At 38.9% G+C, this 14,432-nt stretch overlaps 1 protein-coding gene across 4 annotated transcripts in view; it reads right to left on the bottom strand.

The window, feature by feature from the left end:
* fam135a (family with sequence similarity 135 member A) overlaps positions 1-14,432 on the bottom strand; it is a 29,014-nt gene that overhangs the window by 1,420 nt on the left and 13,162 nt on the right. The window contains exons 9-21 of one of the 4 annotated variants that reach the window (XM_055169448.2): positions 13,267-13,420; positions 11,534-11,611; positions 11,138-11,187; positions 9,956-10,111; positions 8,821-8,894; positions 8,585-8,739; positions 6,727-8,485; positions 4,063-4,223; positions 3,887-3,978; positions 1,880-1,977; positions 1,590-1,741; positions 1,388-1,498; positions 1,198-1,311 (exon numbers count right to left, since the gene is read on the bottom strand). In XM_055169448.2, coding sequence (XP_055025423.2) covers positions 1,198-1,311; positions 1,388-1,498; positions 1,590-1,741; positions 1,880-1,977; positions 3,887-3,978; positions 4,063-4,223; positions 6,727-8,485; positions 8,585-8,739; positions 8,821-8,894; positions 9,956-10,111; positions 11,138-11,187; positions 11,534-11,611; positions 13,267-13,420 — 3,154 coding nt within the window. Of the gene's footprint in view, positions 1-1,197; positions 1,312-1,387; positions 1,499-1,589; positions 1,742-1,879; positions 1,978-3,886; positions 3,979-4,062; positions 4,224-6,726; positions 8,486-8,584; positions 8,740-8,820; positions 8,895-9,955; positions 10,115-11,137; positions 11,188-11,533; positions 11,612-13,266; positions 13,421-14,432 lie in introns of all 4 variants that reach the window. The other 3 variants (XM_055169447.2, XM_055169450.2, XM_055169449.2) reach the window with 3 other exon arrangements.

Consider the following 14,432-nt stretch of genomic DNA (forward strand, 5'->3'; position numbering starts at 1 on the left):
TTTGAATCTGATCTCTGATAAAAGTTCTTTACAAAAATGCTATTATTTTAGCCTTTTTCTCAAAAAATTTAATTTCTACCCATATTTGAGAGGTAATAAAAGAGAACAAATGAAGATAGGATGAACATTTTCTGAAAGGCATTAAACGTTTGTGAAAATGGCGATGGCTGGCAACTTTAAAAAAAAAACGGTGGCGGGGAAAGAGTTAATATGCTACATCATTAGTAAATGTCTCCAGCTCTTATCATTTGATCAATCAAAGTGTAGCAAGTTTAAAAGTGTCAACCGTACGTAAGATTTGAGAGTTACAAAGAAGAAAATAATGCATTCTCTTGCAGTTTCTTTAACTTTTCTTTTAAATTATTAAAACTTTTAATTCACATACTTTTGTATAGTACACAATATATAGTATATCTTCTATAACATCAGCTATGTCTGGCTCTCTTTCAAGGGTTTTTTTCCTACCAAAGACTTTTCCCCACAGGGTTTCTGTTGTTTTTATTAATGTTAAGCTGCTTTGGAACAATTGAACAATTGGGAAAAGCGCTATATACATTTTTAAAGAGCTATAAAAAGCCACTGACAATTCTTATTTTTTTATGGATTTTTTATTATTGATGTGCGTGCGCCCTCATAAACTTTAATCAAACTCTGGGGGCGAGGTTTACATAAGGAGGAAACAGTCGTGTTTAAGGCTCACAATATGTCATTACCCTGTACAGAACTCTTATTTTCATACTTACAGTTTTACATTCTACGGCACCTTTAAGCAGTCCTTACAGAAAAACGTGAAGTTTTTTTGTGATTGTTGTGGGCAAAAATCCTTGATCTTGCAGCACGTTTTCTTAAAAAATGCGATGGAATATGTGGGATATTTATGCAATTTTATGCTATGAAATTGCGGGAACTTGTAAAAACTGTTTTCAACTTTCTGCTAAGATATGACTTTTTGATACAAAAATGCAGGGATTATGAAATCATGCAATCCCCGCATATTTTGCGCACAGAAATCTGCAATTTATTCTGCGGAAGTGCGGCGTATTTGAAAAAAAATGCGTCCCCCTGCATTTAAATCATGCGATCGCATAATCACATTTTTCTGGAGGGACTGTTTAAAAAAAAAGTGATGCACTGTAAGTCCCTTTGGATGAAAGCGCCTGCCAAATGCAAAAATGTAAAAACAAATGTTTGCCTCACCAGTCTGTTTGTCCTTTACGGCCGTTTTGCACATCTCTATTCGAGCAGAGTGATATGGGACATATCGATCCTGCAGAGATCCCACCAGCACCACATTCTTAAAGAACTGAAGGCCTGAAAGAAAGTTTGAGAGTCTGAATGTGGATTAACTCAAACAAAATAAGATTTACAGAAGCAGAGTCATGTTTACCTGCTTTCTTGCTCAGCTTGTATAGGAACGTCTGTCGGGGATCCGAATGGTCACGACAGGTCAGCTGTAGGAGAGAGCCGGACTTCTTCCACTTCTGCATAAACCACAACCCTGGAACACAGAAAAACGAGTAAGGAAAATATTTGATAAGAACTAATGAACATACCGTCTTAAAAAAACTACTGAAATGATGAAGGGTTACCAGTATTGACAAGGGCTGAGCTGTTGTACAGCGTGCCAAGATGAGGTCCAGACAGCGAGAGAAACGTGTGCAGTCTGCTGAGATAACATTTAAACCTGGGCCTTGTCAAGACCGATCGGACGATCAGATTTCCTAGAGAGTGACCCACAAAACTAAGAGACACAAAAGTGATTCTGTTATCCTAAGGTTACACAACATATCCAATATATTATTTACTTATAAAGTCTTGGTCCCAAATGGAGCACTTGGTATTGATGGTACTTTGTCTTATGGCCTGTGTGGTGTCTCACCTTATCTTGGAAACTGTGAGATTGTAGATTTGAATGTACTGCACTATTTCATCCAAAAGTCTGTCAGTCATCGACTCGAAATCAGCAAATGTGTCATTCTTGAACAACAAAAAGTTGATATTTTTAAAATCATTTTATTTTGTTCCTCATTAAATGTGACCCTGGACCACAAAACCAGTCTTTTTTTAATTGAGGCTTATACAAAAAAATAGATAAGGTTTTCATTGATGTACAGATTGTTAGGATACAACTGCTTGGAAAGCTGAAATATAAGAAAATCGCCTTTAAAGTTGTCCTTAGCAACATATACATATTACAGCGTTCCCACTTTTAAAGGAAAACACCACTGTTTATTAATATTTTACTATGTTCTTACATCAACTTAGACGAATGAATGAATACCTATCTTTTTTCAATGCAAGCACTTAATTTTTGTACCGCGTGTCGTGAAAGTGCCAGCATTCAGCCCAGCCCCATTCATTCCCCAGGATCCAAACAGTATACACCTAGAAGCCACCAAACACTTCCATGTTTTCCCTAGTTAAAGATCGCCACATTTATTTTGTGGCACCATATGTAACTACTCATGTAACAGACTTTAAATAGGGAAAACATGGAAGTGTTTGTTGGCCACCAAATTTATCCCTGTCCGGATCCTAAGGAATGAATGGGGCCAGGCCAACCGCCAACACCCTCACGACACGCGGTACAAAGATCAAGTTTACGCATTAAAAAGGAAGGTATGTATTGATTTGTCTAAGTTGAGATACGAACATAATAAAATATTGAAAAAACTGTGGTGTTTCCCTAGCCTAGAAATCTAGACGCACCCTAGCGGCCGCAAAATATATTTGCTGCCAGGGTTTAGTCTAGGCACTCACAATACACTTAACAGCTCCAAAAACCAAAATTTGGTCAGGCCAATCACATCGTGTGTAGCGTCTGTGGGGCGGGCTTAACATGATGACGACAGAGCTGCCTGCGACGGTTCCTACTTGAAAACAAAGAATGGCTGCTGCTGCTGGCGAACAGCTTTCTTTTGAAGCGGCTTTGGCCGCGACTCTGGAGGACTTAGACTTATGTTTTTCTTTGAGAGAAGAGCAAATAACCCTACTGAAGTCATTTTTAAGCAAGAAAGATGTGTTTGGAGTTTTGCCAACTGGTTACGGTAAAAGTTTGATATACCAATTAGCTCCACTGGTGGGGAAACGCAGGGGACTCATACGTCACCTTCTTCGTTGCTCTGATTGGTCATAGCGCTATCCTATTGCGTACAGAGGCATTTTGAGGGACAACCTTATATCCCGCCCCTTGCATTGAGCCGTTTGTGTGAAGAGTTGCCAGACCTTACATCTTGATGTAGGTCTGGCTAACCAGGCTAGTGTTTCCCCTGACTAAAAAGCAGAATTTTCATGACGTATGTCCTGGATGCCATGAGACTGGATAATGTAGTGGACACCGTGAATTTATAAAAATGTAGCTTATATGCGTAAAAATGAATAAACAGTGCCAATAAACAGCTGTTTAAATTGTAGTCAGCGGAAGCTTGGACACAAAAATTATATTCCTTACATCCCAATTAACAAGAGGATTACATTTTAATAAATGGAAACTAAAATTTAAAGCAACACACAAAAATCCCTCATATTCCATGACTTGGACAAAAAATATAAAGTCTGGAAAAGACCTTTTAAAATTCCAGGATATTCCAGAAATTCCATGACCAGTGGGAACTCTGATATTAATCATGCTAAATAAAATGTAAATATATTTTACGATATAAAATATAATATCATAAAGATTTTTTGCATAAACAAATGGATAATTTTGACCCATACGATGTATTGTTGGCTACTGCTACAGATATAGCGTGCTATTTATGGTTCTGAGGTCCAGGGTCACAAATGATTCTTAAAAGTATCTGTGATGCCTTTATTTACTATAAAGCAGGTATTTACTCAATGAATTGACTGAAGCATTTGATCATAAAACACGTCTGCATGTTACCTGGTTGCGTTCTGACATTAGGAAGTCAATGCGAGCACCAGGTAAACCAAGCTCCAGGTACGTCTTCACCAGCCGCAGATCTGCACTGTTGCCTAAAGAAAGAATGAGAGTTTTGATTAAAATCTGATATGAACTATTTCCACATACACGGTGTGTGTTTACGTATGACTGCTCACCATCCAGACCGTGTACACACACTATGAGGTGTATTCCCTCATCACAGCTCTCATCCTCATCCATGCTGAAATACGGGACAGTAGAAGCCAGATCTGCCATGTCACTGTACAGGAAGCCTGGCAACTTCAATTGAGTTAATTCCTCTTTTGCTTGCACAAACCTAAAGGTTCACAAACACAAACACACACACACACACACACACACACACACAATGATTCAGTGCCACACAGAGTGATTCTTTTTGATGCTTTCATTCATTTCTCTAACATGCAACACATTTATGTTTAAAGGATTAGTCCATTTTCTTAAAAAGAAATCCAGATAATTTACTCACAACCATGTCATCCAAAATGTTGATGTCTTTCTTTGTTCAGTCGAGAAGAAATTATGTTTTTTGAGGAAAACATACCAGGATTTTTCTCATTTTAAGGGACTTTAATTGACCCCAACACTTAACAGTTTTAATGCAGTTTAAAATTGCAGCTTTAAAGCACTCTAAACGATCCCAAACGGGGCATAAGGGTCTTATCTAGCGAAACGATTGTGTTTTTTGGCAAGAAAAACAAAAAAATATGCACCCCTAAACCACAACTTCTCATCTATCAGCACGACCTTACACAATTGCATGATGACATAGAAAGGTCACGTGTTACATATATGAAACGCACGTTTGCGGACCATTTTAAACAATAAACTGACACAAAGACATTAATTAGTGTCATTCCACATTAGAGGCTGACATTTTTTCGGGAATTCCTGTGGGATCGGGAACAAAATCACTATTAATCACGGGATTGGGACAGGACAGGAAAAAATGTCAGCGGGAGTGGATGGGACCGGGATCGTAATAAAACTATGATACCCAACTTTATACACAAATATGCAGTTTCTATAAATAAACGTAGTTAATATATTGTGTGCGTGCGTGCCTGTGTGTGTGTTTGCATGTGTAAGAAAGGTTGCATGAATGTTCACGGATGCGTCTCCCTGGTGCATAAGCGCTCCAATGCAGCCTGCGCGCTTATGAGAAAAGGGAACAGCAGCAAAGAGTATAGCGGCTCTGATCAAACGGAGAGATAAGTGTGTGAAAAGAGTTGTGTTGCGAAGAGATTTCCTGCTGTTTGGATAGTTTCTGTGCTTTATTGTGTGCGTCAGTGCCGAATAGTAAGTTTTTTCTAGTTGTCTTTAAATTAGCAGCAAGATTACCGCGTCTTTTATGTTATATTGTCAGTTATCATTCATAATGTAAATGAAGCTGTTAGATAGTTTATCTTGTACATATTTATTCAGTATTATTTCCTTATATTGGAGATTGTATAGTTGTAATACTTATACAGTTATTTAACAATTCTAACAAATATAGTTATTTACTGTATGTGTTATCTGATACATGTGCTAGTCACATTTTAGAACATATGACACCATTTCGCGGTATCTTGTATATTTTTGCATATTTTGAACTTAATTACAGCTGTTAATGCTGGTTATTTAAACAAATGTATATTAATGTTCTTTCATAAGGCTTTTATTCTTGTTTATTATTTGTTGTTGCAGAAGCACACAAACACAGATACTTAAGTGCATATTAATGGAAGGTTTTATGCCCATACTGCAACTGTGAATTAAACACCCATAATCCAATTATTCGTCTGGTTCTTGTGTTCTGGACTCCAGAATTTGGGTTTATTAAACTATTGTAGACATGGAGTGAACTATGTATTGTTTTTCTTTTATTTGCTGTATTCCATGTTCTGGAGAAAATCTAGAAACCGGCTCAGCAGCTGGTCCAAAACAGAATGGAGAGCAGATTCAACCAAATTCTTTGTATGAACTAAACACTAGTTGAAGAAAAAAATATATGGGAGCGATACAGGAGCGGGATGGGAGTGGGAGTCAATTTACCAGGAGCGGGATGGGATGGGATTATTTTTTAAACTTTGGTCTGGGAGTGGGACGGGACAAGATTTATTTCTATGGGAGTGGGACGGGACAGGAGTGAAAATCCACTCCTGTGTCATCCTCTATTCTACATACAACAACGTTGGAACGGTCCTCTTTCTCCAGACTTGTAAACACTGGGGCATAGTTTCAATACGTCATCCGTGACTTCTTGACGTGATGACGTATTGCGTGAAGTCGCGCTGGCGCGTCACAGGACTGGGAAGACGAGAAGTTGTAGTTTAAAAGTGCATATTTTTTATTTTTCTTGCCAAAAATGACAATCGTTTCGCTAGATACGACCCTTATGCCTAGTTTGAGATTGTTTAGAGTCCTTTGAAACTGCCATTTTAAACTGCATTAAAACTGTTAAGTGTTGGGGTCCATTAAAGTCCATTAAAATGAGAAAAAAACATAATTTATTTTCGACTGCTCAAAGAAAGAAATCAACATTTTGGATGACATGGTGGTGAGTAAATTATCTGGATTTTATCAAAGAAAATGTACTAATCCTTTATGAAACCGGCTTTATGATCCTGCTTTTGATGTATCAGAGCCCAGATTTAACATCAGTCTGGAATCATAAACAAAACCCAAGAAAGGCTTTTGACTTTAACCATGGTGACATGGTGACAGAAATAACGTGCACTGCTACACATAACTTGTTTTTATGATGCATATAATACTGCAAAAACACAGATGGACAGACTGAAGAGAGAACTCACGCTTTTATTTGAGCATGAGAGGCGATCTTGTACCAGCACAGGTCATCACTGGTCGGTGTTGGTCCAGGCGGTGGGACGTACGTTTCCTGGAGCTCTTCCAATCCTAAGTGCTCATAAAAGTGGTTCCTCCCCTCCGCACCACCTTCCCCGCATCCGTCTTCCTCCCCCGGTAGCCCGTTAACATAAACCGGCCCATCCGTCTCCTCATAGTAACCGTTCTCGATCATCTCATGATCCTGCTCCTCATCTTCTTCATCATCATCATCATCATTAACATTGGGGCAAGTCTGAATCCCCAGTGTTACGGCAGCAGTCTCCAGAGGGCTTATCTCAGATATGTCTGTGCTGGAGCGCGAGCCGAAATAGTTCTCCACAAAGCCTTTCTTCACCAGATCTGTGCTGCTTGTGGCTGACGTACTAGACTGGGCAGCAGTCTGAGGCTCACTACACACCACACCTCCTTCCCCAGGAAGATCGGATTCAGCAGATCCCATCTGCTGGGTGGGAGCGGAGGTTTCACAGTGGGACTGAAGAGCAGAGTCCAACCCATCTCCGTGACTAATAGAGGCTCTCTGGTGAGCCGAACTCCTAGTGCTGGAAAGTTGGACGCTGTGAGATTCTTCCGAGAAGATGAGGCTCTGTTCCTGGACCAGGATGCTGGACTTCCTGCTAACAGTCTCTGTCTCCAGCTCATCATCTGAGGGAAGTGAATTGATAGATGTTAGGGAAGACTGGACCCCACTAACTCCACTGGTGCTCTCTGGATTTAACCCATCCAATGCGCTGGTTCTTCTGGAGGCCGGGCTAAGTGGAGGTTTCTGGTGGGCGCTCTGTGCTATCGGCCCTATTGGCTGCTCAAGCCCGGTGGAGCTAAAAGGAGATGGAGAAAACGGGCCAAGCTGTGTCGCGGAGCTGGGCTCGCTCTCGATACCAGAGTCCGAGAGACGGGAAGAGGCTTGAGGAACACAATCGCTTCTCAGTGCGGCTGCGCATCCTCCGAAGTGGCCGACCGGCGTGGCGCTATCCCCAACTCGACTTTTGAACTCGGAGTAATCGGTCTGTGTGATCTCTGGAACATCCCTCTTGGGGGTTGGGTCGGTGTGGTGCGGTAGAAGAACAGTGACCTTATCGCCCAGGTAGGGGTCCTTGTCACTCGGCTTGACGTCGATATGTTTGAGCCCGGCAGGGCTCGAATCAACTCCCTGTGTGGTTTCAGCTCCAGTACCCGCCTGGGGCTTCACCTGCATATGCAAAAGATTAGAAAAGCCAACATTCTGGACACTGACGTTTCCTTTGCCATCGCTTGTGGTGCCGTCTTTAGCATTGAATGAAAAATGGGACGTTGCGGTTTCATTCTGATGGACGCATGGCTGAGTGAAGTCTACCTCGTCTACCTCATCGTTTTGATTACATTGAATGTTGATCCCTTTGGACTTTGTGACTGGTTCGTTGTGAGGAAGCTTCAAGTTCTTATAGGCTGTGAGGACCACAGAGTCTTTTGAGCTTTGCCTGATCAACTTCTTGGAATTTTCGGTCTTTGCATTCTTCTTCAATTTGATGGATTTGGCTTTGGATTTGAGGGGCGGCTCATTTTGTTCAGGCCATAAGGTGGAAAGGCCATCTTGCTGCTTATCTGGGTACAAACCTAATGCTCCTACCCCACTAGCAATGTGCTCCTTTGAATTGGATTTATCTGCTTTAGTGGATACAGAGACACTTTTGGCGTTCTGGTGAAGACCGAGCCATGGACCATCACGATCTTACGGATCAAAATCAAACAGTAAGACGACTGTCAAATACATAACATACTATTATAAATATATGAACTAAAAGTCACAAAATAAGTTTAAATGCACACCTTCAGTAATGGATTCTAAATATCGATCCTCAAAGATGATTGGCAGGGAGTTCACATCCCCATCAAGATCAGCACATTCAACAGGAAGAGGTGGTAAGGACAGAAAGTAAGACGAGTTTTTGATAGCTGTGGTCATCTGTTGGTGACTGTGAGCGCTGTGAAACAAAGCAGTTCATTTAAATTCTCATGACATTTCCTTTTTGAGCTAAAAAAATAATAATGACATTAAAACATACTGCATTTCCTGGTAGGCCAGTGCACTCTGTCTTGGGTGCTCAAGGCAAAAGAAAGCTTCAGCAAATCTTCGCACCTATTAACATCAAGAAATGGAAATACGTAAAGTTTAAAACATGCACAAACACGAACACAAAATCTAATTTATGTGGTTTACAATCTAGAATGTAAATGTCATTCATAACACAATGCAAGCATACATTAAAGGCATACACTAGTACAAAATGATCATTAATCTATACTTATTTGTTGCTGTCATATCCTGTCACGCTGGAGACTGCTTTAGTCAATACAATAAGATGCACATCTTGACTGTCTAATTGTATGTAGCTAGACAACTAAATAACAAAGACCAGTTTAACAGCACAGATAATTTAGGATAGGATTTCAATCACTCCTTCGAGATCTGAACTTTGTTACCACCACAGTAACATAAGCGCATACAATTCTGGAAAAAGAGAGAGTATAATGCGCTTAAGCATCCTGTACTTTACGGTTAAATGCATAATTGATGAGCTTAAATCTTTTTGTCCTTTGCGCTTGTGCACATCCCGGGTGCAGAATTGATGTGCTTTATGCATCCTCTTACAGGAATCTTCACAATAAAAACTTTTTAACGGCGTTACAACACAAATAGATATTTGGCACATAGTGTATTGCATCCATCCAAGGTTTACTGAGACTTTTTAAAAGATCAGATATTAAAAATACTAATTTCATTAGTCCTCTTCTCCAGTGATTTAACCCAGTACCAAATTTAGCAAGCACCACATCAGAGTTTCTACGAACCTAAATATCTTTACATATTCGTTTGTTTTTTTTACATAAAGTTACAAAGCAAAATCTAACACTTATGGTGCTTTTTATAAAACTTTGCCCTTTTAATAGCTTGACAGTAACAATCACGAGTAACGCACAGAATCGGTCCTGTTAGTCCAATACTCGATCCAGCAAAAGAGGTCTGAATTCCAGGTATCGGATGCATCCCTAGTAATGATGTCACAAATATGCTAATCAACATGTCAAAAATCGATACGGTACCCTCTTAATCAATTCATGAGGATCCAAAGATTCCCACCCTAATGTACCCTAAACCTGTGGTGTAGCATGTGGTAGGTCTGAGATTTCTGAACTCACCCGCAGTGTGTGATGCTCCTGGGCCAACAGGACAGAAACATGCTCATTTAGAGACACCACTTCCAGGAAACTCCCCCATAATGCCATGAGCAGAGAGCAGAGCTGGGCCAAGTTCATGTTCACTAGTTCAGCCAGCTCATCTGGGCTCTCCACCTTCTGCTGGAAAATATGATAGACACACACATGCAGATTAATATTCATGATTAATGACATGTTTGGCAACGGATCAGTTTTCATTTATATCTTTGTACCGTTGTCTACATTGACATGTCAACCGCACTGACAGTGAGTTGGATTGCTCTTTAATTACTGATAGTTTTCAGCGGTTGTCTTGGCTTTCCTTGCCTTGCTGCACATCCCTTTCTTCATATGTTCAATATTTTTTCCCTGCGTCACATTATTACACATAACTTATGAACTTTATGAACTTATTTGTTTCTTTGTAGGTATTGATTTCATGTCAATAGCACCTTTGGAAATATACAGCGGGAAAAATTAGTATTTGACACATCAGCTTTTTTATCAGTAAGATGATTTCTAAGTGGGCAATTGACACAAAATTTTCCCCAGATGTAGCCATCAAGCCAAATATTGAATTCATACAAAGAAATCAGAACATTTAAGTATACAAGTTGAGTCATAATAAATAAAGTGACATTACACAGGGAATAAGTATAACAGATTTTTGAAAATCTACAAATTCAACTCATTGTGCCAGCACGTATCACATATATATGTGCTCAGGAGATTGTGATTGACTGTTAATTGTGGGGTGCAGCGTGCTGGAGATTATTTTACTAACGCACATGAACAATGTCAGAAATCTTCACCAAGTTGTCTACTATGTATCATGGCACAATATTAGATCATTTTATAAAACAATAATGAGACCTTTATAATTTTTGCGATTATTTTGTGATTAAATAACAAATTATGCAGGATCGCATAATAATTTGTTAATTTTGTGCTTCAAAAAACTGGATGGACTTTCTAAAAGTGTAAATTGGGCTTTAGTGTTCTGCATTTTCAATTGCTGAGTTTCAATTTGCTTCTGGGCAGTTTTGTATCTACAACAGTTTGTTCAGCAGAGCAACATATCTACAAGTGGAGACAATTTCAAATGCATACATTATAAAAAAATCTATGAGCCATCACTATGGCCCCTAAATTCCCTTTACATACCTTGACTTGTTCACATAGATCATGAAGTCGTGCCTCCACATCAAGTTCCTCTAAACAAGGGGGAAAAGTCAGAAAGTGAGAATGTTGTTCCTACAGCACCAGCATGGAGAGAAAATGAGTGAGAAAAGAGATCTTTCTGAAGAGCCTTTGATTGACAGCACATGAAAGGAAACTAAAGGAAGAATAGAAAGTAGGAACACCAGCAAAGTTCAAGAAATAAGCCTGATCCAATGTCAGTCTGAAATCTGAGATGCTAGAAGGACTGAACTAAAAGCACCCTCAGTGAAAGACGTTTGCCAGTGACAAACGTTCAGGTCAGGGGGAACAGAAGAAAGGACAAATGAAAGGCAAGAGGCATGTGGAGTGGAGCCGAGGGTCGGTTTTGGAGGGACGTACCTATGTAGACGTGTCTTTTGCCTGAAGGGTAAGGTCTTCTGAGAACTCGCTCATAAAGGACCTGCATGCTGGGCTTGGCTAGTGGTGGAATTGCACATATAGGTACGTTTAAAACTGCTGTTTGAACTTAAAATGAACCCTTAAATACATGCAAGTACAGTCACGTGCCACATTCATTTAGATGCAGCAGAGGGTGAGAAGTTTAGAGTTTAGGATAGAAACGTCAGTTCTAAAGGTCCAAAATGAGTGACAGAAGAGTCTGCATGCCAATACATAATAAGAAAGCGAGGGGTGTACAGCTATGAGGAACAAAGGCTGCAGATCAGAGTCGTCAATCCTGCTTCTGGTTGGCACTGTTTTGGTTTTTGGAGCGATATTCTGCAGGGTCAGTGGCCCTCCAGGAGCACGACTGGAAACCCACAGTGTAGATATTAGATATTAATAATCATTTAATATTATTAGCTACGTGCGGAAAATAAGGACACATCTGTTAATCGGAAGTGAGTGTGTGCATTAGTATAAACCAGTTACATGAGTTTTTATTTATGAGCTCTGATGAGATACTGGGGTGTATCACATTAAAAACATGACAAACATTTAAAGGAAGTAAGGTGAGTGATGGAAGAAAATAAATTCAAATCTTAAAAAAAAAAGAGTCAATAACTACATGCAGCACAATATTCACATTAAGGAACAATATTAATCATATTAAGATACATTGTTTCAATATCAAATGAGGCAAATAAAATAAACAACGGCTAAAATAAAGTCATGCATACCACATATTTAACTCTTTCCCCGCCATTGACGCGTTATTTCGTCAATTAAAAGAAAACTCTTCACTGCCAATGATGAGTTTTTACGGCAATCCATATTTCCGCTATTATGCACTAGGTGGTGCTCTTACCCAACTTATAAAACCCTGAAGCATCCACTGATCCAAAAACAGTAAAAACTGTGTGTATGTTTTGAACATCACTCTGAATCTGATCTCTAACAAAAGTCCTTTACAAAAATGCAATTATCTCAGTTTTTTGCTCAAAATGTGGTATTTTTGAAGAAACCTACCCATACATTAAAGGTGATAAAAAGAAAACAAAAGAAGATAGGAAAGCAGAGGGTCTTATCTTTTATTTGATATATTGTATGATCAATGATCATATATTTGAAGAAAAACAATTCCTGGAAGGCATATCACTTCTGTGAAAATCATAAAAAATTCAAGCGTTGACTGTCAACTTTTTTTAAACGCTGGCGGAGAAAGAGTTAAGAAGAGAGCATCATGCACAATGCAATACAACCAATTTATAAAGAACAATGAATAACTGAATAAATTAAGATACACACAAGTAAAATATAAAACTAAAATCACCCTAAAAAACTTACAAATAAATGAGGCTTCTGTTTTTTGGGCATATAGTCAGATTCATACCACTGAGAAACAAGCAGCACTTGCTCGTTTTCCCTCTCAACGAAAGGTGCCAATGCATTTTGCACAACTGTGGTACAAACAATTCTCAAAACGTTCTACCGAATGACAAACTGATATATCCACCACACCTAACAGACAACTAAAACCCGGCTGCTAAATTTAATTAGGAAATAAAGTTCTTTAACGGAGCAAAAATCTGGTGTTAATGAAATATTTAATATATTGGGGAAAAGGAGGCTTATGCTAAACCTAAAACACTTCAGCAATTAGCTACCTAAACGATCTGATGATGGCGGCATACCTAGCTCCATTCGCTGGGAAGACGGCAGGTTCTTGGTCAGGGACGTCAGGTAACAGAACAGGCCCCGATATGCCCTCAGCAAACTGGCACACATGATCTGGTGCAGGGTGTAGGCGTGCTGTAGACACTGATCTGAAACCATGAAGGTCTTCCCCTTTAAACCATGAGAAAGAGCTTGATGCATTACTGAATGAACTGCAAGACTATTTTATTTTTATGACCAATATGCATTTAAAATTGAAGTGAAATGTCACATATATGTGATTTAAATGTTTTAAATAATGCTAAATTACACAATGTATTGATTATTTTCATAATCGATCAATCGGGTGATTATTTGTTCGATTAATCGACTAATCAGATAAATCCATAAATATTTACTCAATAAGATTCTTCACTAATTATAGGGAAGTAAGGCATTAAATTGCTAGTGTTGAAGTGTACTTTTAAAAGTGCAAAAGCCACACACTACTACAGAGATTTACTAATATAATATTGTTATACTTTAAAGGAATAGTCTACTCATTTTCAATATTAAAATATGTTATTACCTTAACTAAGAATTGTTGATACATCCCTCTATCATCTGTGTGCGTGCACGTAAGCGCTGGAGCGCGCTGCGACGCTTCGATAGCATTTAGCTTAGCCCCATTCATTCAATGGTACCATTTAAAGATAAAGTTAGAAGTGACCAAACACATCAACGTTTTTCCTATTTAAGACGAGTAGTTATACGAGCAAGTTTGGTGGTACAAAATAAAACGTAGAGCTTTTCTAAGCGGATTTAAAAGAGGAACTATATTTTATGGCGTATAAAAATGGTACCATTGAATGAATGGGGCTAAGCTAAATGCTATCGAAGCGTCGCAGCGCTTACGTGCACGCACACAGATGATAGAGGGATGTATCAACAGTTCTTAGTTAAGGTAATAACATATTTTAATAATGAGTAGACTATTCCTTTAAGCCTCAAATAAAAAGTTTGTGCAGCTTTTGAATAGTAAAACATCTTTAAATGTCAAAATATAAATAAACAAAACAAATTGAGTCTTGTGGGATGTGCAGGGGATAAAATTTGCCACAGATTATTAAACTTATTTTAATCTTCAACTTCAGACCTGGATGAGAATTAACATTATTCATTATTAACAAAATAAATAAGCCAT

Source organism: Misgurnus anguillicaudatus, chromosome 11 (assembly GCF_027580225.2).
Source record: "Misgurnus anguillicaudatus chromosome 11, ASM2758022v2, whole genome shotgun sequence".
Taxonomy (NCBI): Eukaryota; Metazoa; Chordata; class Actinopteri; order Cypriniformes; family Cobitidae; genus Misgurnus; species Misgurnus anguillicaudatus.